Raw genomic sequence first — 25,982 nt, forward strand, 5'->3', positions numbered from 1 at the left:
TAGGGAAGGCCTGAACATACTTTCTGGCCCATATTTAGAAAATGGACACAAAAGAAATTGTCTGAGGTTCTTGTGGAGATGGTTCACCCACTGTAGGACTAAAGACCCCACCAGGCCTGACTCTGAAGAGACTGAGGCTGAGCAAGATACAGAGCAGGCCCCCACATGCCAGGAATGCCCCCATGGTTATCAGTTATCTACATGTTCTCGATGGCTTCAGTCTATGTGTGTTATTCAGAAATAATGCAAATCTATAAAATCCCCCCTCTCTCTGCCCCCTGTGTGTTGAATCCAGGTAACCAATGAGCCTCCAAAAGGTTTACGTGCAAATATCAGACGAGCATTTACTGAAATGACACCTTCGTTTTTTGAAGAAAATATACTTGGAAAAAAATGGAGACAAATAATATTTGGCATCTGTTTCTTTCATGCAGTTATTCAGGTACACTCATTTCTTTTTCTTTCTTTTTTTTTTTTTTTTTTTTTTTTGCTTTTTAGTGGAAACAAGAAAGTGCATTATGTTAATAAATACAGAAAAAGTGGGAATTACAGGAAAGCTTACAAGTTACATTGTGAAGTGCTGAGGCTCTATTCAGGGTCTGAAATGAAGCTGTTCTCACTCAGTAGCTGATCTCGGTACTCCCCTCACCTCTGCAGCTCACAGCTTTGCCTCCCAGCTCTACTCTGATTTGACTAAGGGACACCGTCACCTCATATGCATGAGGTCAAATTCAAAAGCAAAAAAAAAATAAATCTCTTCACAAAACAAACTGAGGGTTGCTGGGGGGAGGGGGTTTGGGAGAAGGGGGTGGGATTATGGACATTGGGGAGGGTATGTGCTTTGGTGAGTGCTGTGAAGTGTGTAAACCTGGTGATTCACAGACCTGTACCCCTGGGGATAAAAATATATGTTTATAAAAAATTAAAAATTAAAAATTAAAAAAAAATAATAAAAAAAATAAATCCCTTCAGCTATGCCTCACTCCCAAATCTGCTTCCCTCCAGACTCTACTCCTGAAATTGGTAGTCCCATATCTCCATTATTTCAGGATTATTTGTATTATTCCTTCTTTGCACATACATATCATGTGAATCTATAATTTTTTCTTGCAATAATTTCATTCTTGCCTGTTCTGTTTGACTGGGCTCACCACCCTTAAGAGCCTCTTTCCTGTGACCAGAGCCCCAAGGCCCCTGAAAAATGACCTTCAACTCAGTACTACTTTCTCCTTCCCTCTGCTCAAAGTTCACTGCTGTAATTTGGTGTCCATACTGTGACCCTGCACTTAAATTCTGACTCTTTGACTACATGTTTCTAGATAGTGTCTTATTTAGACTCACTCCGTGGGTTTCAAATGTGTATGGTCTCCAGAGAAAGAACCTATAAAGAAAAAAAAAAACAAAGATTAAATAGACAAGATATGAGATAAATATGTAAACAAGGTCTTGGAGCAGATCCAACGTTGGGACTAGGGTCTCCAGGTGTGACGCCCCATTGTACAAAGAAAAACAGCTAAGAGGGGCGGTGGTTCAAAACTTAGAGAAATTTCAAGATCAAGAGGAGGGAATATGAGACCTCTGGTGTAATCATCAGTTTGGAATTAAGAAATAAAAGTGGGATAGGGAAATAATGAGGGAAGGGAAAGGCTTCACAATGTGAAGTCATGAAACAAGGGTTAGGATTCTGTGTACCATTTAAAAAAAAAAAAAGATGTCACTGCAGAGTGCAGAGAAGTCAGTATGTAGTCAGCGCATTGTGACATGACTGAAAACCCTAAGTGATGGACAGACTCCTTAGAACAATAGAGAGTAGTTCTTGCCACTAGATGGATGATTAGCGTATTTTTTTTTCTACCTATTTTGATGGGGAAACATTTTATTTTACCATGAAAGACAAATGTCCTTTTCACAGACCTATTATATTTTCAGTAATGTCAAATTTTCTTTTGGAAATTTTGGGGAAGAGCCAGGACTGGAGGGAGAGATGCTGCCCATGTTTGCTGAAAGCCAAACTGAAAGCCTAGATGAAGCTAAACTTCATGATCTTAACTGATTTTACAGAATGAGGATACCCAAATTCAACAGAAACCTTTTATTTCTCAATACTTCATAAAAACTTAATTTTATCAAATTTTATGTAGAACTATTTTCATTGTCCCTTCTAGGAGAGAAAAAAGTTTGGCCCTCTTGGCTGGAATATTTGCTATGAATTTAATGACAGTGACAGGGAATGTGCTTTACTGAACCTCAACCTTTATTGTCAAGAAGGAAAAATTCCCTGGGATGCTCTCATTTACATTACTGGTACGTATGCCCACGTGGCCAGGCCACGGCCCTTACAAAGATGGCATCTTTTCCCCAATATTCGATAGTGGTGATGATGACTTCTGATAGTCCCTTTGTGAAGATAAGACCATGATAAGAATATCATGAGAATATTTACACATAAGAAATGGGCAGGTATTTTCCCAAATACTAACAGCAAAACTTATATCACTTTTGATACATACCAAGTACTATGTTCAGCACTTCCCAAGAATTAGCAGATTTAATCCTCACAACAACCCTATGAGGTAAGGACTGTTACGTCCCTATTTTATACATGAGGAAACTGAGGCACACAGTTTATAAGTGATGGAACCAAGATTGAAATCCAGTCAGTCTAGCCTTGAGAGCCTGTGCTCTTAAATTCAAGAAATCTGAACATTGATTGACTAGTAGAGATCTTTTGATTCAGGTACTTGTGAAAAAGGAAAAGCTATTTCAGGAATTACAATTTTTAGCAAATATTAATTGTGGCCACATGGGACGTCGTGCCGAAAATTAGGTCCAACGTGGAATATGTAGGCCCAAGTAATGAAGAAGAAATTATTTGCACTGGGAAGTGGGGAAAGAAGAACACTCTGAAAAGGGGCAGAATGGGAATGGGGGGTTTTCACTGGTGAGTAAGGGAAATGGAGAATAGAGGGTGATCAGGTGAACTTGAGCCTTAGAAGGCAAATAAACCTTGGAAATAGAGGGCAGTGAAACAACACTGAAAATGAATGAGGACCATCCTCAGAATGGACCAAAAGGGGTGGTCTTGGAATCCAGGGGGCTACTTTATACTTCAGCCTCTAGGACTCCACTACTCCAGTGGTGCCAACATTGCTTAACAAAATGGTGATGGTCAATTGACCTTATACTGATGATCAGCTTACTTTCAACAAAGGTAACAGCCCAGTGGAGGAAGGATCATTTTTTCAACAAATGGTGCTGGTATCCATCTGCGAAAGGATGAATTTGGATCCGTATCTCATATGATACACAAAAATTAATTCAAAGTGAGTCCTGTGAGAGTTAAATGTAAGAGCTAAAAATATAAAGATCTTAGAAGAAAGCATATAAGTAAATCTTTGTGACTTTAAATTAGTGACTTACTAGATATGACACAATAAACACAAAAAATAAAAAAAAGTCATCAACATTTAAAACGTTTATACTTCAACAAACACCATCAAGAAAGTTAAATGACAAGGCACAGACTGAAGGAAAGTATCTGCAAATCATTATGTCTGATAAGGCACTTGTATACAAAGTATATAAAGAACACTTACAACTTAACAGTGAGAAGAAAAATAATCCAATTTAAAAATGGGCAAAACAATGAATCTTGGAACACTGAAAAAATTTAAAAAAAAATTTTAATTAAAAAAATTAAAATGGGTAAAACAGAGCAATCTATACTTTCAATGCCATCCTGATCAAAATATCAGTGGCATTTTTCAAAGTCTGGAACAAACAGTCCTAAAATTTGTATGGAACCAGAAAAGACCCCAAATCACTAAGGAAATGTTGAAGAAGAAAAACAGAGCTAGGGGCATCACGTTGCCCGATTTTAACCTTTATTACAAAGTTGTGATTACCAAGACAGCGTGGTATTGGCATAAAGACAGACACATAAACCAATGAAACAGGGTAGAGAGCCCAGATATGAACCCTCAACTCTATGGTCAAATAATCTTTTTTTCTTTTTTAAGGTTTTATTTATTTATTTGACAGAGATCACAAGTGGGCAGAGAGGCAGACAGAGAGAGAGAGAGGAGGAAGCGGACTCCCGCTGAGTAGAGAGCCCGATGCGGGGCTCGATCCCAGGACCCTGAGATCACGACCCAGCTGAAGGCAGAGGCTTTAACACACTGAGCCACCCAGGCGCCCCAGTGGTCAAATAATCTTCAACAAAGTAGAAACAAATATCCAGTGGAAAAAAGACAGTCTCTTCAATAAATGGTGCTGAGAAAATTGGACAGCTATGTATAGAAGAATGAAATTGGACTATTCTCTTTCACCATACTCATAACACAGAGATAAACTCAAAATGGATGAGAGAATCTCATCATGAGACAGGAATCCATCAAAATCCTGGCAGTATCCATCAAAATAGGCAATATAACCTCTTCAACATTAGCCACAGCAACTTCTTTCAAGACATGTCTCCAAAGGCAAAACAAAAGCGAAAATGAACTTTTGGGACTTCATCAAGATAAAAGCTTCTGCATAGCAAAGGAAACAGTCAACAAAACAAAGAGGGAACTCACAGAATGGGAGAAGATATTCGCAAATGACACTACAGACAAAGGGTTGATATACAAGATCTACAAAGAACTTCTCAAACTCGCACCTGGGTGGCTCAGTGGGTTAAAGCCTCTGTCTTCAGCTCAGGTCAAGATTCCAGGGTCCTGGGATTGTGCCCCACATTGGGCTCTCTGCTCAGCAGGGAGCCTGCTTCCTCCCCTCTCTCTCTCTGCCTGCTTCCCTGCCTACTTGTGATCTCTGTCTGTCAAATAAATAAATAAAATCTTAAAAAAAAAAAAAAAAAACTTCTCAAACTCAACACCCAAAAAAGAAATAATCATGTCAAAAAATGGGCAGAAGACATGAAAGACACTTCTCCAATGAAGACATACAAACAGCCAACAGACACATGAAAAAATGTTCATCATCATTGGCCATCAGGGAAATTCAAATCAAAACCACATTGAGATACCACCTTACACCAGTTAGAATGGCAAAGACTAACAAGGCAGGAAACAGCAAATGTTGGAGAGGATGTGGAGAAAGGGGAACCCTCTTAAACTGTTGGTGGGAATGAAAATTGGTGCAGCCACTTTTGGAAAATAGTATGGAGATTCCTTAAAAAATTAAAAATAGAGCTACGCTATGACCCAGCAATTGCACTACTGGGTATTTACCCCAAAGATACAGATGTAGTGAAAAGAAAGGCCATGTGTACCACAGTGTTCATAGCAGCAATGTCCACAATAGCCAAATGGCGGAAATAGCTGAGATGCCCTTCAGCAGATGAATGGATAAAGAAGATGTGGTCCATATCTACAATGGAATATTACTCAGCCATCAAAAAGGATGAATACCCAACTTTTGTACCAACATGGATGGGATTGGAGGAGATTATGCTGAGTGAAATAAGTCAAGCAGAGAAAGTCAATTATCGCATGGTTTCACTTACTTGTGGAACATAGAGATAACATGGAGGACATGAGGAGAAGGAAAGGAAAAGTGAAGTGGGGCAAATCAGAGGAGACAAACGATGAGAGACTGTGGACTCTGAGAAACAAACTGAGGGTTTTAGAGGGGAGGCAGGTAGGGAGATGGGTAACCTGGTGGTGGGTATTAAGGAGGGCATGTATTGCATGGAGCACTGGGTGTGGTGCATAAACAATGAATTTTGGAACACTGCATCAAAAACTAATGATGTATTTTATGGTGACTAACATAACACAATTTTAAAAATGGGTAAAAGATTTGAATATACATTTCACAAAAGAAGACATATAAATGCCCAATAAGCATGTGAAAAGATGCTCAGTTGAAGGAAATGAAAATTAAAGCCAGAATGAGTTACTACTTTATACTGACTAGGATCACTATAATTAAAAAAATTAAACAACAAATAAAAGAGTAACGAAGTGTTGGCAAGGATGTGGAGAAAATAGAACCTTTATACATTGTGGGTGACTGTAAAATTATGGGGCTACTTTGGAAGATTTTTTAAATAGACTTCCCATATGGCCCAGAAATTCCACTCCTAGGTATTTACCCAGGAAAAAAATGAAAACACATGTTCACACAAAAAACTTTGTACCTGTTTATAACAGCATTACTTCATAATAGCCCAAAAGTGAAAACAACATGAACTTCCATTAGCTGGTAAATAAAAACACAATGTGGCATATCCACACAATGTACTATCCAGCCACTAAAGGAATAAAGTACAGATATGTGCTGCAACATAGGTAAACCTCACACACTCTATGCTAATTAAAAAAGTCAGGGACAGGGCTGCCTGGTGGCTCAGTTAGTTAAGTAACCTACTCCTGATTTCGCCTCAGGTCCTGATCTCAAGGTCCTGGGATTGAGCCCTGAGCTGGGCTCTGTGCTTGAGATTCTCTCTCCAGCTCCCTGTACCCTCACCCCACTCTCTCTCTCCATCCTTCTCTCTCTCTCTCATAAATAATCTTTTTTTTAAGTCAGCACAAAATACCACATTGTATGATTCCATTTATATGAAAGTTCCAGAAAAACCAAATGTATACAGACAGAAAGTAGATTTCTGGTTGCATAGAGCAGGGGCAAGAATAGGGAGTGACTGAGAAGGGGCACAAGATTTCTTTTGAGGAATGATACAAATGTTTTATTGTTTTTAAGATTTTTTTTATTATTTATTTGACAAAGAGAGCACAAGTAGAGGGAATAGCAGGCAGAGGGAGAGAGGAAGAAGCACGCTCCCTGCTGAGCAGGGAACCTGATGTGGGGCTTGATCCCAGGACCCTGGGATCATGACCTCAGCCAAAGGCAAGATGTTTAATGGACTGGGCCACCCAGGCACCCAAAACAATGTTTTAGAATTAGATTGTGGTGACGGTTACGCACAACATCACAGGCTTACTAAATATTACTGAATGATACATGTAAATTTTATGTGGATTTTATGATTTTTAAGTTATAGCTCTTTATTAAAACGTTTTTAAAAACAGGAGAAAAAGGCTGGGTGCTTTATCCATAGGGTGGTATTTTTGGCAGTCATTTATGCATTAATCCAGAAAATACTGCCAAATACTCTACAATAGTTGCTAGAAATGCAAAGATGACATAGACCCTGTCTGCCAAAAACTCATGGTGTGGAGGGTGGAGATAATGCATAAACCCTATGTTAGGATAATAACCAAATCAGAAGTGAATGCACAATGCTGTGGGAATTCAGAAGGAACAACTAACACGACCCTGGGGAATCCAGGAAAGCTCCACTGGGAGCTGAGTGCTGACCAGCTACACTGAGCGAAGTTGGGCTCACTAGGAGAGAAAAGGCAGGAGAGCACACTGGGCTGAGAGAACGGTAACATAAAAGCCCAACGGGCTGAGGTTTGGCCTGATTATAGTACTTGTGAGCAGTTCTGTTGGGCTGGGGCATAGTATGAAGAGGGGATATACATGGAGGGGAGCTTTATAGTCAACAAAATGGGGGAAAAAAATAAAAAAGGTAAGCTGAGGGCACATCCTAAAAGGCCTGTGTGTGTTGTCAATAAATTTTGGTTCTCCTTTGTAATCAATGATTGGCAATCATAGCCCTTTCAGCTGCAAAGAGATACAATAATTTGCAAAGCTATAATAAAAGCAACATGAAGGACTGAACAAGAAGATACAGCAACACCAGTGGGGAGACTAAACAGCAGAGAATAGGGGTACCTCCGTACTCTCAGATAGTTAAGCATCTGCCTTCCACTCAGGTCATGATCCCAGGGTCCTGGGATTGAGCCCCATGTTGGGCTCCCTGCTCAGCGGGGAGTCTGGTTCTTCCTCTCCCTCTGCTTCTCCCGCTGCTTGTACGCTTTCTCTCTCTCTCTCCTCTCTCTCTCTCTCTCACAAATGAATAAATAAAATCTTTTTTTAAGATTTTATATATTTGATAGAGAGACACAGCGAGAGAGGGAACACAGGCAGGGCGAGTGGGAGAGAGAGAAGCAGGCTTCCCACTGAGCAGGGAACCCAATGTGGGACTTGATCCCAGGACCCTGGGATCATGACCTGAGCCGAAGGCAGACGCTTAACAACTGAGCCACCCAGACACCCCTAAAATCTTAAAAACAAAACAAAATAAAAAAACCCCATAAATATAAACAGGAGAAAATAAAGAAATACTGAGGAGGCTTTAAATCTGAGAGGGATTTGGGGGTGGGGGAAGTCTTAAAATTTTATAGCATAAAGTATAGCAATACATAAGTCCAAGAGACAGATCCGAGCTCAAAAGCATGCAAGGACAAAGCCAAATCCAAGGCTATCTCTCAGCCAGCCCCTGTGGGTTGGAGAGGAAGAGAAGGAGGAAGCTACCACCCTGGGATCTACAACAAGACCCTCAGGGACTGTGATGCTTGGGCCAGGAAAGGTGATGGACATTTATGATGGACACTTCCTCCTAAAGTCCCTCTTCTGGGAAGACCAAACCCAGAAGACTACTTCCTAAAATTGAGCCCCAAAGTGAGATCTACTCTGAGTCTAATTACTTATTCAGTTTGATCCAAGAAAAGGAAAAAACTCAGTCTGGATGGAGAAGCACAAAGTCTTATGATTTGTAAGGAAAATATTTCTGTGCTCCTTCTCAAAATGTAGATTGTCCTTTGTGACTTAAAAAAAAAATAAATACTTTAGGGCAACCCTTTCCTCTCACCACCTACCAACTACAGAAGTCTTCATTTTCCTGGCCACCCTCCTTTTCCAGACACCATCATGCAACTGGAGAAACTTGAGCTTACATTCCCATCCAGCCCCAAGGATCCAAGAGGAGCTTTGACTTAGGCCCAGACCTGATGGACCCACTACAAAGATGTAACTGAACTTTGTGTTCCAAGATTTTCTAGAAGGTGACTGAAGACTATACCCAAGAAAATACAACAGCATCTCTTTCTTTCCTCTTAGAATTGCTAATACAGAGACTTAGCTACTTGACCATTAGCATAACACCTATTCTACCTCTACTCCCCTCCCTCTGAGTGGCTGACCCAACATGACAGACCAACAGTGCTTCAACAGGAGAGGAAAGATAAGTGTCCCTATAAGAAGTGCATGTAAAGACATTGCTCCCTTAGAATAAATAAATTATTGAGATTCCAAAGACTGAAATAACTTTCAACCAACCATCTGAGCTTGAAAGAGAATGAAAAACATTTCCTCCTGACATAATGGAAGTTATAGAGATGAGAGTGGATGAACAGTCAGAGGATTCAGAAGTTGACAATGTCAGGACCATGGGTCAAATCCTTCTGGGAGCACTACAGTGATAAATAACAAAATGTAGCAATGGATCTGGAGTTTTCCCAAGGTGTTATATCAGCAATAGATATTATTCCAATGCAGAATAGATATCATTCCTACTTATAGTTTTGGGATGACAGTGGAGCATGTTGAAAGTAGCTTATCTATGAAAAAAGAGATGGATACTAAAAAGTTTTAATTCCCCACAACATCATTTCTGTGAGGCAAGTTGTCTCTTTTGCCTTGGACCTATCTTTCCTTCCTAGTTTAACTTTAATAATTCTAAAGTATGTAGACAGTTTGAATGTCTTGTTGTAAATGTTTTGGTTCCATTTATTTACTGGCCTCCAAAAGAAGCAGTGTTGCCTAGGAATTGTATATGTTTTAGAATACTGTGATCGATGCTAGAATAAGACCCAACATCAGTATTTTGCAGCAAAAGAAGAAGAGGAGGAAGATGAGGTAGAGGAGAAAGAAAAAGGAGGAGGAGGAGGAGAGCAGGAAGAAGAGGGGGACAAAGAGGAAGAGGAAGGAGGAGGAGAGGAAGGAAGGGAGGGAGGGAGGAAGGAAAGAAGGAGGGAAGAAAAGAAAAAAGAAAAGAAAAAGAAATATGTAAATATATCTCAGTGGCTTTGGTTCTGGTTATTTGGGGAAAGCAAAATAATTAGGGTAGGGTACATATACTAGGTTTTTCCCCTGCCTTTTATTCTCTTTTTAGGGAGTAGTGGAAAGAAACTCTGATATGCTTTTTACTTTCAGTTCCAAATAAATATGTATGTAAATAAATCTATTGGGATTTGGGTATGCATATCACTAAAAAATATGTTTTAAAATGCAAACTCCTTTTCAGGTGAAATTACATATGGTGGTAGAGTTACAGACACCTGGGATCAAAGATGTCTTCGTACAATCTTAAAAAGGTTCTTTTCTCCTGAAACATTAGAAGAGGATTATAAATATTCAGAATCAGGTAAATGACTTTTCAATAATCTGCAAAGGACATTTTCCAAGAAGTCATTTGTGGTATCTCTCAGTTTTCCATCTAGGAGTTCTTGGTGTCCAGCCATCACAGCCCAGTCCCCATGTGTGCCTGCCTCAGCCCCATGCTTGACCACCTCCAAAACTGGTTAGGCAGTTAAAGTACAAAAATATCTTTTATGCAATAACCACTTGGAGTCCTTCTAAAATGGGTTATACTCAGTCTAAATGTGTTTTCAAAGTTCTATAAATTTGGAACCCTTGCCAATGTGTGGCTTTCAGCAACACACCCTAGACTCCCAGAATCTTGAGAAGTTCTAAGAAGACACCCTGAAAGAGTAAGAGACTGATCACAGGCTCGAGGCCTCAAGAAAAGGGAAAGAGACCAGGCATAGTAACGAAGGCAAAGAGAGTGGAGAAAACAATTCCCTTTTCTGTGGAAAACCCTTGATTATAGCCACCATCTGAACAGGCAGAGAGGACTAAATTTGATAGTACAAAGCTGATCTATTTGCAATATGTTTGCCTTCTGTGTTTGCAATAAACAGGCATCTATTTCGCACCCTTGGCTGACAGCCTACAAGAGTTTAAAGACTACATTGAAAATCTGCCTTTGATGGATGACCCAGAAATATTTGGAATGCATGAAAATGCCAACCTAGTGTTCCAGGTATGTGGCTTTTAAACTAAAATACATTTGCATACTGTGTATGTAAACTTGAAACATCAATAATCATCTCACTAGTTCCATAAATTATTATATAATTAAATGAGAAAAGTAAATGTTTCACCTCAATTTCAGCATTCGATTCCAATTTAGCCTGCTCCCTCTGGATCCCTCACAGCACCCTAATATCACCATGCACTTTTCCCTGTCCAAAGCCATGAAATAAGGTCCGTCCCTTAGGACCTGGAATACTGGAAAGGTTGGAGACTAGGTTTGACTCACAAGGCTGAAGGGAATCATCTTCCTTTTCAACTTAAATTTTTCCCATACAAGTGTTAGAGAGGGAGATCTACCTAGATATCAATGAATCCACAAGAAACAATAGTAGTACTTCCAGAAAAAAAAAAAGACCCAGGTGGTCAGTGCTCTGCCACCCTATGTCATGGTTCTCTGCCATCAAAAATTGCTTTTCTGGGAGGAGTAGGAGACTGAAATATCATAAGGTCCCAGGAGTTTAGCTAGATAGTTATCAAACCATCCTGAACACCTACAAACTCAACAGGAGATAGAAGAGAAAAAGAGCAGCAATTCTAAGAACAGAAAATCGACAACATTCCGGAAGGTAGGACATGGGGAGATGTGAATCCGATGCAACTGGAAGATAGACCATGGAGGGAGGAGCCAGCTCCTGGCAAGTGGTAGAGCAGCAGAACACAAAATCAGAACTTTCAGAAGTCTGCTCCACTGGGGGATGTCGCTCCAGAGCGTAAGCAGCAGATGGAACCCTCCCAGGGATTTCTCAGGACCTGTGGGGACACAAAAATACCAGGGATGCCTGAGGGTGGCAGAGCTCCCAGGTATCTGGGGAAGCCAGCTACAGAGACAGAGCTGAGGAGTGAGCTCTCAGCTCAGGGTTACCTTAAACTGTGATCTGAGCCACAGCCAGGCCACTGCTCTTCAAGCAGGGACCACACAAGTGGCAGATCTGGAGAGACCTCCTCCTTCCTCTTCTGAGGAGATCTCCTCCTTCCTCCTCCAGGAGGAGTGGTGCAAGAGGACACTGCAGAATCTTCTGGGTTTGGAGACTCTAAACAGGGCTATGCACCACAGATAGAAATGCTTGGTCACAGGCAGGTGAGCTCAGAGTGCAGCCAGAGACCAGGGAGACAGGAGGGATTGACTGCTTTTCTCTGAGGGTGCATTGAAAAGCAGGACCCTGATCTCTCAGCTCCTATGGGCTGGTGGGAGACTGGAAGGTCACCATTCTCATTTTTGTCCTCCAAAGCTGTACAGAAAGCATTCAGGGAACAAAAGCTACAGAGAGCAAACTGAGCAAAGAGAGAGAGCCTAGAAGTAACAGACCAGAAAGGAACAGAGACAATAGACAGTAACAGTCACCTTACAAGCAATACAATGGTACTAAATTCATATTTTTCAGTAGTTACCCTGAATATAAATGGGCTAACTGCCCCAATCATAAAACAAGGGATATCAGTATGGATAAAAAAAAAAAAAAAAAAAACAAGACCCATCAATATGTGTCTGCAAGAAACTTATTTTAGACCCAAAGACACCTCCAGATGTAAAGTGAGGGGGTGAAAAACAATTTACCATGCCAATGGACATCAAAAGAAAGCTGGGGTGGCAGCCCTTATATCAGATAAATTATATTTTACACCAAAGACTATAATAAGATATGAGGAAGGACACTATATCATACTTAAAGAGTCTGTCCAACAAGAAACTCTAACAATTTTAAATATCTATGTCCCTAACATAGAGCAGCCAATTATGTAAACCAATTAATAACAAAATCAAAGGAACACATCGATAGTAATACAATAATAGTAAGGGATTTTAATACCCCCCCTTATTGAAATGGACAGGTCATCTAAGCAAAGGAGCAACAAGAAATAAAGGCTTTAAATGACACACTGGACCAGAGGGACATCACAGATATATATTCAGAACATTTCATCCCAAAACAACAGAATACACATTCTTCTCTAGTGCACATGGAACATTCTCCAGAACAGATCACATCCTGGGTCACAAATCAGGTCTCAACCAATATAAAAGATCACTATCATTCCCTGCATATTTTCAAACCACAATGCTTTGAAACTAGAACTCAACCACAAGAGAAAATTTGGGGGGCGCCTGGGTGGCTCAGTGGGTTAGAGCCTCTGCCTTCGGCTCAGGTCATGATCCCAGGGTCCTGGGATCGAGCCACGCATTGGGCTCTCTGCTCAGCAGGGAGCCTGCTTCCTCCTCTCTCTCTCTCTCTCTGACTGCCTCTCTGCCTACTTGTGATCTCTGTCTGTCAAATAAGTAAATAAAATCTTAAAAAAAAAGAGAGAGAAAATTTGGAAAGTACTCAAATACATGGAGGCTAAGGAGCATCATACTAAAGAATGAATGGGTCAACCAGGAAATTAAAGAAGAATTTTTAAAAATTCATGGAAACAAATCAAAACGAGAACACAACTGTTCAAAATCTTTGGGACACAGCAAAGGTGGTTCTGAGAGGAATATATATAGTGGTACAAGCCTTTCTCAAGAAACAAGAAAGGTCTCAAATACACAACCTAACCTGACACCTAAAGGAGCTGGAGAAAGAACAAAGAAACCCTAAACCCAGTAGAAAAAGAGAAATAATAAAGATCAGAGCAGAAATCAATGAAATAGAAACCAAAAGAACAGTAAAACAAATCATTGAAACTAGGAGCTGGTTCTTTGAAAGAATTAATAAGATTGATAAACCCCTAGCCAGATTTGTCAAAAAGAAAAGAGAAAGGACCCAAATTAATAAAAGCATGAATGAAAGAGGAGAGATCACAACCAACGCCAAAGGAATACAAACAATTATAAGAACATATTATGAGCAATTATACACCAGCAAATTTCACAATCTGGAAGAAATGGATGCATTCCTAGAGACATATAAACTACCAATACTGAACCAGGAAGGAGTAGAAAACCTGAACAGACCCATAACCAGTAAGGAGATTGAAGCAGTCTCAAAAATCTCTCAAAAAACAAGAGCCCAGAGCCAGACAGCTTTCCGGGGGAATTCTACCAGACATTTAAAGAAGACTTAATACCTATTCTCTTGAAACTGTTCCAAGACATAGAAATGGAAGGAAAAGTTCCAAACTTATTTTATGAGGCCAGCATTACCTTGATCCCAAAACCAGACAAAGACCCCATCAAAAAGGAGAATTACAGACTAATATCCTTAATGAACATGGATGAAAAAATTCTCACCAAAATACTAGCCAATAGGATACAACAGTACCTTAAGAGGATTATTCACCACCACCAAGTGGGATTTATTCCTGGGCTGCAAGTTTGCTTCAACATCCACATCAATCAGTGTGATACAATACATTAATGAAAGAAAGAACTATATGATACTCTCAATAGATGCTGAAAAAAGCATTTGACAAAGTACAACATCCCTTCTTGATCAAAACTCTTCACAGTGTAGAGATCCAACATACTTCAATATCATCAAAGCCTTCTATGAAAAACCCACAGTGAATATCATTCTCAATGGGGAGAAACTAAAAGCTTTTTCCCTAAGGTCAGAAACATGGCAGGGCTGTCCACTATCACCACTGCTCTTCAACATAGTACTAGAAGACCTAGACTCAGCTATCAGACAACAAAAAGAAATAAAAGGCATCTGAATTGGCAAAGAAGAAGTCAAACTCTCAATCTTTGCAGATGATATGATACTTTGTGTGGAAAATCTGAAAACGTCTGCTCCAAAACTGCTAGAACTCATACAAGAATTCAGTAAAGTGTCAGGATATAAAATCAATGCACAGAAATCAGTTGCATTTCTGTATACCAACAGCAAAGCAGAAGAAAGAGAAATTAAGGACTCGATTCCATTTACAATTGCACCCAAAACCATAAGATACCTAGGAATAAACCTAACCAAAGAAGCAAAGAATCTGTACTCAGAAAAAGAAATTAAGGATGACACAAAGAAATGGAAAAACATTCCATGCTCATGGACTGGAAGAACAAATATTGTGAAAACATCTATGCTACCTAAAGCAATCTACACCTTTAATGCAATCCCTATCAAAACACCTATTTTTTTCAAAGACATGGAACAAATAACACTAAAACTTATAAGGAACCAGAAAAGACCCTGAATAGCCAGAGGAATGTTGAAAAAGAAAACCAAAGTTGGCGGCATCACAATTCCAGACTTTAAGCCCTATTACAAAGCTGTCATCATCAAGACAGTATGGCACTGGCACAAAAACAGACACACAGATCCAAGAACAGAATAGAGAGCTGAGAAATAGACCCCCTACTCTATGGTCAACTAATCTTCGACAAAATTGCAAAGAATGTCCCATATTATAAAGACAGCCTCTTCAACAAATGGTGTTGGGAAAATTGGACAGCCACATGCAGAAGAATGAAACTGGACTATATCCTTATACCACACACAAAAATAGACTCAAAATGGATGAAAGACCTCAATGTGAGACAGGAACTCATCAAAATCCTTGAGGAGAACAGAGACAGTAACCTCTTTGACCTCAGCCACAGCAACTTCTTCCTAGAAACATCACCAAAGGCAAGGGAAGCCATGGCAAACATGAACTATTAGGATTTCATCAAGATCAAAAGCTTTTGCATAGCAAAGGAAGCAGTCAACAAAACCAAAAGACAACTGATAGAATGGAAGAAGATATTTGCAAGTGACAAATCAGATAAAGCACTAGTATCCAAAATCTATAGGAACTTCTGAAACTCTACACACAAAGAACAAAGAATCCAAACAAGAAACAGGCAGAAGACATGAATAGACATTTCTGCAGAGAAGACATCCAAATGGCCAATAGACACGTGAAAAAGTGCTCCACATCACTAAGCATCAGGGAAATACAAATCAAAACCACAGTGAGATACCACCTCACACCAGTCAGAATGGTTAAAATTAACCAGTCAGGAAAGGACAGATGTTAGCAAGGATGCAGATAAGGGGAACCCTCCTACACTGTTGGTGGGAATGCAAGCTGGTGCAGCCACTCTGGAAAACAGTATGGAGGTTCCTCAAAAAGTTGAAAATAGAGCTACCCTATGACTCAGCAATCCCACTACTGGGTATTTACCCTAAGGATACAAATGTAGGGATCCAGAGGGGCTCGTGCAACCAAATGTTTTATAGCAGCAAGTTCCACAATAGCCAAACTATGGAAAGAACCTAGATGTCCATCAACAGATGAATGGATAAAGAAGATGTGGTATATATACACAATGGAATACTATGCAGCCATTAAAAAGACCGAAATCTTGCCACTTGCAAAAACGTGGATGGAACTAGAGGGTATTATGCTTAGCAAAATAAGTCAATCAGAGAAAGACAATTATCATATGATCTCCCTGATATGAGGAATTTGAGAGGCAAGGCAGGGGGTCATCGGGGGAAGGAGGGGGAGATGAAACAAGATAGTATCAGGAAGGAGACAAACTATAAGAGACTCTTAATCTCATGAAACAAACTGAAGGTTGCTAGGGGGTAGGAGGGTAGGGATAGGGTGGTTGGGTTATGGACACTGGGGAGGGTATGTGCTATGGTGAGTGCTGTGAAATGTGTTAAGGCTGGGGATGCACAGACCTGTACCCCTGGGGCAAATAATACATTGTATATTAATTAAAAATTTGCTTTGCTATTTAGTGAGGAGTAAGAATAATATCTTGTTTTTCATTATTCTACTTTCAGGAAGAAAAGGAGGTGGCCAAACCAAGTGTTAATATTCATTCATATCTGACTGTTTGTTCTATAGGGGGTGGGGCATGGAGCAAGGGGTGAAGGAGGGCAAAGGGGAGTATAGATACAGTAAGACTTGCTGCATCCTGTGAGAAATATGGCACTGTCAAAAGAAGTAGCACTCTTAGCAGTGTGTACCTAGGAGTGTAGTTTTGTGTTTTCCGTTTGTTAACTATGATGTGAGCTCCATGGTATGTTTTTATGTCTAGCCTCCCTTTCTCCATTTTTCTGGTAGAGTATATGCCCTACTCCCAATCTCTTCCTTTTGGAATTACAGCCCCTTCCTCATTCCATGAAATTTTGGTAAGATCCCCTTACCTTCAGAGATGGGCCAGTGACTCAGCCCTGGCCAAAGGCAGCAAGCACTCCATCACCTAGCCACTGGAATTGGTCCAAGGAACAGTTACACAGTGCATGTTAGGTGAATGAGAATTCTTCCTTAAGCTTTAGTATATAGAGAAGCTAGGATTGGAGGAGGAATTTCTCTTTCCTTTGGAGTGACTGGTTAAGATACTGTATGTCTGTAGCTGTCTGTGGCCTTATCACTGACACTCAACCCATTCCCCCAACCACTTGGAAGAAGTGCATCTGCCATAGGAAAGAAAGAAACAACCAAGCAGGTACTGGAGAGAAAACATTAGATCCATTCATCCTGAGACCCATGTGACTTATGTTCTCTTCTTCCCAGTATATGAGCCAACAGATTTCTTTTCTTTGATTAGCTGGTTTGAGTTAGCTAATTCTGCCTGCCATCAACAGAGTCTTTACATTAAAGATATGATTCCTTCCTCACTCCAGCAAACTATACTTACAGAGATGCTTATTAGAAACTCGTAAAGAAAAGTGGACCTTGACCTGTGCACATTAGTTGGAGGAAAAAGGCAGAAGTTGCCTCCTAAGACAATAATGGATATTAGTCAAGGGCCATCTGTATAGACTGTCTGTGCACAAACATCTATTATCACTTTTTTCATTAGAGGCTGAATAAATGGAGAGAAAAAAAACACAGAGGCTGAGTAAATAGGGGAGAAAAACATACTGAAGGATAAAGGATAGGAAACATCATCTGCCTGTAGAAAGAAAAAGCCAGAATCTGAGAACAGGCTAACATGTAAATACAGAGGATGCCATGAGATGCATAAGAATAAAAACTGTCAAGGAAACTAAAAATACCACTGCAGAATTAAGAACTACTCTGGAGACTTATAGACCTGGACTGGTATATAGATTATCACACGTGTGATATAGAGGACAATAAACTTTCCAGAATGGAGACTAAAACGTCCAAAAATAGGGGTGCCTGGGTGGCTGAGACCACTAAGTGTCTGCCTTTGGCTCAGGTCATGACCCCTGGGTCCTGGGATCGAGCCCTGCATGGGGCTCCCTGGTCAGCAGCAGCATCATTCACAATAGCTGAGCCGTGGAAGCAATCCAAGTGTCCATTGACAGGTGATAAGCAAAAAAATGATATATACATACAATGGAGTATTGTTCAGCCTTAAAAAGGAAGGGAAATCTGCAATATGCTACAACATGGGTAAAACTTGAAGACACAACACTAAGTGAAATAAGCCAGTCACATAAAGACAAGCACAATATAATGCTATTTATATGAGGTATTTTAAGTAGTCAAAATTCTAAAAACAGAAAGGAAAATGGTATTTGCCAAGGGCTGGGGAAAGGGAGGAATGAGGAGTTAGTTAAATGGGTAAGGGGTATCAGTTTTAAGAGATGAGAAGAATTATGGAGTTGGATGATGGTGATGGTTGCACAGCATAATTAATGTATTTAATTCCACTGAGCTGTATAGTTAGACAGTTTTTGAAGAATCAAATTGTACCTGGATTTTTGACTGTTTGATCGAGAGGGGCAATGCCCCTTACCCCAACATTGTTCAAAGGTCACCTGTACTGTGCCTTTCCATTGAGCACATTTTACCAATCCTATCTTCAACATAAAAATTTCCCTTTTTTGACAGTTGCCATTATTTCTATAAGTAAACTGTGCTGCAAATTATTTTCTGAGAATTTGAGTCTTCACCATTCTGTCTCTTCCCACCTTTATAGTACAAAGAGACCAACACTTTAATCAACACCATACTTGAGGTCCAGCCAAGGTCATCTTCTGGTGGAGAGGGAAAAAGCAATGATGAAATTGTCCAAGAACTTGTTGCTTCAGTCCAGACCAGAGTTCCAGGTAATAAATTATCCCTGGCATCTGTATATCATGGGACTTTTAGTAATAAACTCAAAAAGCTGAGTGATGAGCAGGTATCCAAATCTGCTTTATTACACATAATTTTCTTTATGTAGAGAGCACTTCTGACCTGGAGCTCTCCATGGAAGCCTTGAGCATCTCAACAAGCCAACTGCCAGAAGCATTAGGAGCAAGTTGGTTTCTAAGCCTATGAAAGTTAACTAGCCTTTTTTCTGAGCTTCCTTGTACCTCTAGACCTGTCCTCACCAAGACAGAACCCACTAGCCACATGTGGCTATTTAAACTTAAATATAAATAAGTAAAATTTAAAATTCATTTCCTCAGCTGCACCAGCCACATTTTGAGTGCTACCATATCAGACAACACAGAAGACATTTCCATTATTGTAAAGGGTTCCATTAGACAGCTCTGCTCTAGAATCTGTGTCATTTTTTTCTAGATTCAAGAGAAATGGCTAAATTATTATTACCTTGCTTTCTGGTGAGTTAAGGAATCTTGCCAAATGATCAGCAATCTACTCTCACACTTTTCTTAGAATGACTAAAGATTTACACTTCCCAGTCATGTGTAAAAGTAAACTGTGTTTCTCTCTCTACTCACAACACTCTTGACATAAAATGTGTGGGCTTCAATTCTCCAACTCTCTGGACACCAACTGGGTATCCTACAATCCAATTTTGACACTAACCAGAGTTAGTGCAGACCCCACAGGTTAAGGGCTCAACCCCATAAGACTGTCCTCCACTTTAGATGCCAATCTCAAGTTCCAAGTTGTGACCTATACTTCTGACTAACTGGCAATAATTTGGGGGTTCCTACAACCCTTTCTTAGGTTTATAATTTGCTAGAATGGCCCACAGAACTCAATAAAACACATTTACCAGTTTATTATATAAAAAAGGTACAGATAAACAACCACAAAAAGAGGTACATAGGCCACGATCTAGAAGAGTCTCAAGAGCAGGAGCTTCCATGGAGTCAAGGTACACCACCCTCCTACTACACAGCTCTCCAAACCCCTTCAGTAAGGGTCTTTATGGATGCTTCATTATTAGGCAAATAGACTAAGTCATTAGCCACTAGTGATTGATTCAACTTCTAGCCCTTCTCTTCTCCAAGAGGTCAGAGGAGAAAGCTGAAAGTTCTAAAAGTCTAATCGCATGGTTGATTCCCCTGACAACGAGCCCTCCACCCTTCAAGGCTTTCCAAAGCCACATCCTTAACAAAGACTCTCCTTTCACCTTTAACACTCAAAAGCTATTTCAGAGCCAGGGTCAAAGCCAAATATAAAAAATGATGCTCCTATCACTCCTTTTACTTAGGAAGTTACAAGGGTTGGGGGGCTCTAGCCAGGAGGAACCAGGGACAAAGGCCAAAATAGATATTTATTATATCTATTATATCACTGTACCACAAACAGAGTCTTGCCAATCCTCCTAAGACTCCCCCACCCCCAGAAGAAAAGGCCTGTGTGAACTCAGAAGCCAGTCATCTCCCAAAACAGGCCCTCAACAGAATGCCTCCTGAGCAGAGGGTTCTGTTGGTGGTGAAGCAAACTGAGTCAGTTAGTTTAGGAGGGGATTTTAAGCAAACAGAAGATGGAGGGCTGGGTGGAAAAGGGAGGCATTGGCAGATGGCTAGCTGGAAGGCCATGTACTTGGTTCAGAGAGTTCTACTGACACCTAGGAGAGTTTTCTCTCTTAGCTTAATAATATTTTCAGTGTGAAATAAATATGCCATCTGCTAAGGCAAAGGGGACAGGGATGTGACTATTCAGTAAGAGAACTGAGGGTTTGGGATAGCCTCTCAGGGGCTGATAGGGGACTGGGATGTGTAAGCACAGCACTGCAGATGACCCAAGACTAGAATGATCTGCACCACTGTGTGAATGTTCTAGAGCAGTGAAAATGCAAATTCAGAAGGAATTCGGTATGTAGACTTCAGAGCCACTCACTTACTAACACTTTACTCAGACATGCAGGCAAAATGCTGGGCCTTCATTTTTGTACAGCTTCTGTAAGCCTCCATTTGCTAGACTGTAGGGAAAACAAAGAGCAAAACTTTCAAAACTTTCCACCCAGCCTGAGCTACAGGCCTAAAAACTGAGTCCGTCCCTTTGAACAGTGCTCAGGAACAAGAGAGATGCTGCATCTGCCTCTTCCCTCGCTCCCCACCCCCAGCCACCCCCTCGTCTCCGAGAGGCAATGCCTGTGCGCAGGGAAGAGGGAGGCTTACATACACCTGGCAGAGAAAACGCAGGGTTCCTGGCTCCTCTGGTCCCAGGGATGGCCCTTACCTACCAGGTAGCTGCTGGTCCTGCCGGCATTTGCCACTGAGGTCTGTGCGCGGCCGGACTCCCACTCAGTCGAGGCCCGCTGCAGAAGTCGGCTTTGTAAGAGTTAAGCTAAGCGCATGACAAGGGCAGTGCTATGAGGACCACAGTCCATGATGATCAGTCTGAGGAATCAGCTGTGTGTGTTTCAGAAACACTAGAAATGGAGAGTGCGTTGGAGAGCCTTTTCGTCAGGGATCCTCAAGGACGCCTTAACTCCCTGACTACGGTGCTCGGACAAGAAGTGGACCGCTTTAACAAGCTACTGAAGCTGATACACGTATGAGCGCTCCCTGCCGGCACTGCCTGCGGGCAACAAAGCTTTCTAGAAAACTGTAGCCTCATAAGAGTCCTCCGTTTCCACCACCTCAGCATTTCCATTTGGATTTGCTAACAACTCTCCAAACACTAAAATGGAATCGGCCCCCATCCAAGGAATCCGTTGCCCTTCTCTGATAAGGCCTCCCTCAGTCTGTGACATTGCAGATCCCAGTGTCCCCATTATCCTAACTTACATCCCTGAAGTGAGCGTTCACTCAGACATTTGATCAAGGACTGAAGCACTGAATTATGAGAGATTCAGCGTGTGTTCCTGACGTCCGGTTTGCATGTAATAACACAGTCTTTATGACAACTATAAAAACCAGAGTTTCTCCAAGTTGGGCCACAAAATGCCCACGTTAGAATCTGCTATGCAACATATTTGAAATGCAGGTTCCCCGATCCCACTCCAGACCTACTGAGTTAGAATTCCCTGAGAAATTTTAAATAACCTCCTCCACCCCCAGATGATTTCACTGCCACTAAAATTTGAGGACAACTATTTGGACCTTTGCCTTATGCTCCAGAATACTTTCTGGATGGCCTTGGATTTATAATGATGGCCGAAGGCCTCCCTGGTTTCTCTGTGTGTAACTTTGATAAGGGAAGCACAAAAGCTATTAGAGACCAAATACAGAGCATTCACTGGGTAAGTTTTGCTGCCCAGCAAGACCCAAATACTTAGCACAAAGTCAAGGCTTGGTGATAAGATTGGGAAAGACAACTGGGGTAAGTCTTTTAAAGCCAAAGACTCTCTCCTATTAGAAAAACAGTCTCCCAGTGTTACTAGTTGGCAGGTAATACTTCGGCTTGTGGGTTAGAGGGGTACGGGTCAGCTGAACGTGCAAAACCCTCACCTTGGGACTGTGGCTCTTGTCAGCTCTACACCAGTGTCACAGGCCGGGGGACCAGCCCAGCCCTTAACGCCTTGTACACGGAAAGAGCCAGGCTAGAGACTAAGCTGCTAGGATAAAGACCTCTAAATACAATGACCAAAAGAAGATAAAAATTCACTTCCCTCTCAGCTAACAGCCCAGAGGAAGCCCTATGGGGGCAGGGAGTCCATGTTGCTCTGTGAGCTCATCTAGGGACCCCAGCTGGAGGGTTGGCTCTTCCAGCCTCAACAGCTGGTGCTGAAGAGGGGCTCCTAAGTTATGTGATGGTGGAGGGACAGGCTGGTGTGTCAGGAAGACTTTTTGGAGGAAGCGACATTTGCATTTGTCCGTCTTCAAGTAGGTGAAAGGTCATGATGTAGAGGAGGCAAGACATGAGCAGCATGTCCGTCCTCTGAACAAGAGTCCTCCCTTCCTTTTAGCTGCACACAGCAATCCAATATGGAGACTACACTGCCCACCCACCACCCTTGAAGCTGGGGCACAGCCATGTGACCAAATTTTGGCTAATGGGGTGCAAGAAAAAAAATGATGTATGTAATTTCTGGGTCACATTTTTACGAGAAACCTGCTTTCTCCCAGCACCTGCTTCTTCAACAGCTAGCCTGCGTCTCTGGGCCTAAAGTGGCTGCTCCTACTGTCCCCTTTTGCCAGCCAGTGGGACAAGGGAAAGAGAGGGCTGGGAGAAAGCAGGTTCCTCATAAAAATGTGACCCAGAAATTACATACATCATTTTTTTTCTTGCACCCCATTAGCCAAAATTTGGTCACATGGCTGTGCCCCAGCTTCGAGGGTGGTGGGCAGTGTAGTCTCCATATTGGATTGCTGTGTGCAGCTAAAAGGAAGGGAGGACTCTTGTTCAGAGGACGGACATGCTGCTCATGTCTTGCCTCCTCTACATCATGACCTTTCACCTACTTGAAGACGGACAAATGCAAATGTCGCTTCCTCCAAAAAGTCTTCCTGACACACCAGCCTGTCCCTCCACCATCACATAACTTAGGAGCCCCTCTTCAGCGCCCCATCATTTCAGGTGTCTGTGTCTATTACTGTGCCTACCACATTACTTTGTAATTACCCCACCATGAACATGGGTCCCCAGGGAGACAATGAACTTCTGGAAGAGAGGGAAACTAGGATATTAGTCATTTTTGTTTCCCTAGCCCCCGACACGCACTAAATCTTCATGAATTTTTGAATGAGCGAGTGAATGAGTGTGGCTCTCAAGTCTCCCTGTGGCCACTTCTTGTCAAACACCATCTCCCAATAATGGCGGGATTCACCTACAGGAAGCAGAAGAGGACAGAGTCCAGGAAGAAGCAGGCTGCAAGGCCATCGGGAACCAAGGCAGAGCGCTCCTATCTGAGGGAGGGGTAGTGGCCCCTCACCGCTTGCCTCCCCCATCCTGACCTCTGCTTGGCCCTGCTTTGCCCTGAGTCTGGCCAAGCCCCTTCACTTCATCTAGGGAATAGCAAGGCAGCACCAAGGTGGCACTAAGAAAGGCCAAGGAAGGTGGCAGCACCTGCAGGACCCATTCTCCTCCTTCTAGTGACAGAACTGTGAGCCAGGGCCATTCCTGAGAGAGACAAGGCCAGCCTGTTAGTCAGGCTTCTAGCCACAGAGAACATTTTGAAATTATGCTTTCACTGAACATGGTGCCTGCATTAACTACCTCCTCTGGGAGAATTGGCTGCAAAGTGACCTCTATTTTCAGCAGACCTGGAAGACCCTAGCTGCCTAATCCCCCCCTTCTCCCCATAACTTAAGCATTCTCCCAGCATTTTATGTAAGTCTCCTGCTCCTTTTTCCATTTTCAGTATCTAAGGTAGAATACCACCTTGGCTCTGGCTGGAAGCCTCCTTGCTCTCCGAGGCTGCCAAGAGCTCCTCGCGTCCCAAGGGCTGATCTAACTAAGACTCTTCTTTTTCGTACCACTGCCTCTTGCGGAGAGAGATGGCATGCTGGGGAGTAACTGTGAGGGAAGGGAAGGCCAACCAACCTTGTTCGTCCACATATGGCCTATCTCCAGAGCTGTATGGTCCTGGACCAATATAAATTTGGCCTCTAACATCTTTCTATAATATCTTTCCAGTAGATGGCAGTAGTTTTCACAAAACGGGAACCCATGCTGGCCGTACCGTCCTCAAGCCCAGCCTTCATCTTTAGCCAGGCAGCAACTGCTGCCCTGTACTTCCCACGGCTGCTGCCAGCCCAGCATCTCCCAGGACTGCTGTCTGCCTCTGACTTTTGTTAGGGTGAGGGGTGGGAAAGGGGCATGCCTTAAGGAAGTGTTTCCAGTTCAAGGAGATTCTCTGGTACCTGCTAAAAGATTAGTCTCATCTAAGAATCTTCCCTCTCTATGACCTCAGAGGCCATGGGCAGCCTCAGGGCAGAATTAGCGGGGGCACGAGGTAGTTCCCACCACCACCCCCACACTTCCCAACTAACCAACCATCAGACCCGTTTCTCCCTTAGCCTGGAGGAGAGCTGTTCAGTGGCAGTTCTTGAAATCACTTCTCGAGGCTTCAGGGGTATTTCTCTACTTTCCCCTCTCTCCACTTCATTGGATTCTGCTATTAACCGCCAGAACTGTCCCCCACCCCAGGTCTTACACCCCTATGGTCACATGTTGTAAAAATACACGAAAGACTGGAGGGTCTGGCCCAGCAGGGAGGGGGGAACCCAGCAAGTTGTCCCCTCAGCCCAATGTAGGACCTGCTGCCACAAACGAGTGGCACTCACACTTGATAATTACATCTGTGAAATGCACCTCCCCATTCCTGTTCTTTCAGACTTCTCTGGAAACACTCAACAAAGCCATTGCTGGCTTTGTGGTGATGTCTGAGGAGATGGAGAAGGTCTATAACAGTTTCCTCAACAACCAGGTTCCTTCTCTGTGGTCCAGCACAGCCTACCCGTCCCTGAAGCCACTAGGATCATGGGTCAAAGATCTTATCCTAAGGACTACATTTGTGGATGTAAGAAAATTCATTGCTTTGGGGTTTGATGAACACAGTAGGCCTCAAAGTCCTTAGGAAGCCCTAGCGAACTGAAACACTAACAACCGTTGAAGGATCATCTGAACCCAAAGAGACAGAAACTTCCAGAATGGCATCAATTTGAAAGTCATGATGATCATAATGTACTTTGCCCTTGGCCCTAATTGCCACATGCCCTTTTAGTTTCAGATCTAATTCATGGGACCCTGCTATGAGGTACAGAACCAATCTGACATGGGTCCAAAGTGCCAGGTGTGACCTTGCTGTGGTCTCCCCTCTTCCACACCCCCTGAAACAACCAGTTTCTGGTTTTATGCTCAGGCTGTTGGGTGAGGAAAGGGAACATACAGGCAGTGAGAATGAGACTGGTGACTAACAGGCTGGTCGAGATTCAGTCTCCTGAGAGGCCCTCCAAAATCTGACTTTGATTTAAATGACAAACTCCATTTTAGAAAAACAATACATGATG

The 25,982-nt window shown here is 42.1% G+C and overlaps 1 protein-coding gene across 1 annotated transcript in view; it reads left to right on the top strand.

Moving 5' to 3' along the window:
* Positions 1–25,982, top strand: part of DNAH6 (dynein axonemal heavy chain 6) — a 222,672-nt gene that overhangs the window by 184,274 nt on the left and 12,416 nt on the right. The window contains exons 67-73 of the mRNA XM_004742302.3: positions 296–442; positions 2,166–2,304; positions 10,157–10,276; positions 10,833–10,954; positions 18,818–18,947; positions 21,453–21,580; positions 25,307–25,492. Coding sequence (XP_004742359.1) covers positions 296–442; positions 2,166–2,304; positions 10,157–10,276; positions 10,833–10,954; positions 18,818–18,947; positions 21,453–21,580; positions 25,307–25,492 — 972 coding nt within the window. The remainder of the gene's footprint in view (positions 1–295; positions 443–2,165; positions 2,305–10,156; positions 10,277–10,832; positions 10,955–18,817; positions 18,948–21,452; positions 21,581–25,306; positions 25,493–25,982) is intronic.

This window comes from Mustela putorius, unplaced genomic scaffold (assembly GCF_011764305.1).
Source record: "Mustela putorius furo isolate JIRA1106 unplaced genomic scaffold, ASM1176430v1.1 tig00000281_pilon_pilon_pilon, whole genome shotgun sequence".
NCBI lineage: Eukaryota > Metazoa > Chordata > Mammalia > Carnivora > Mustelidae > Mustela > Mustela putorius.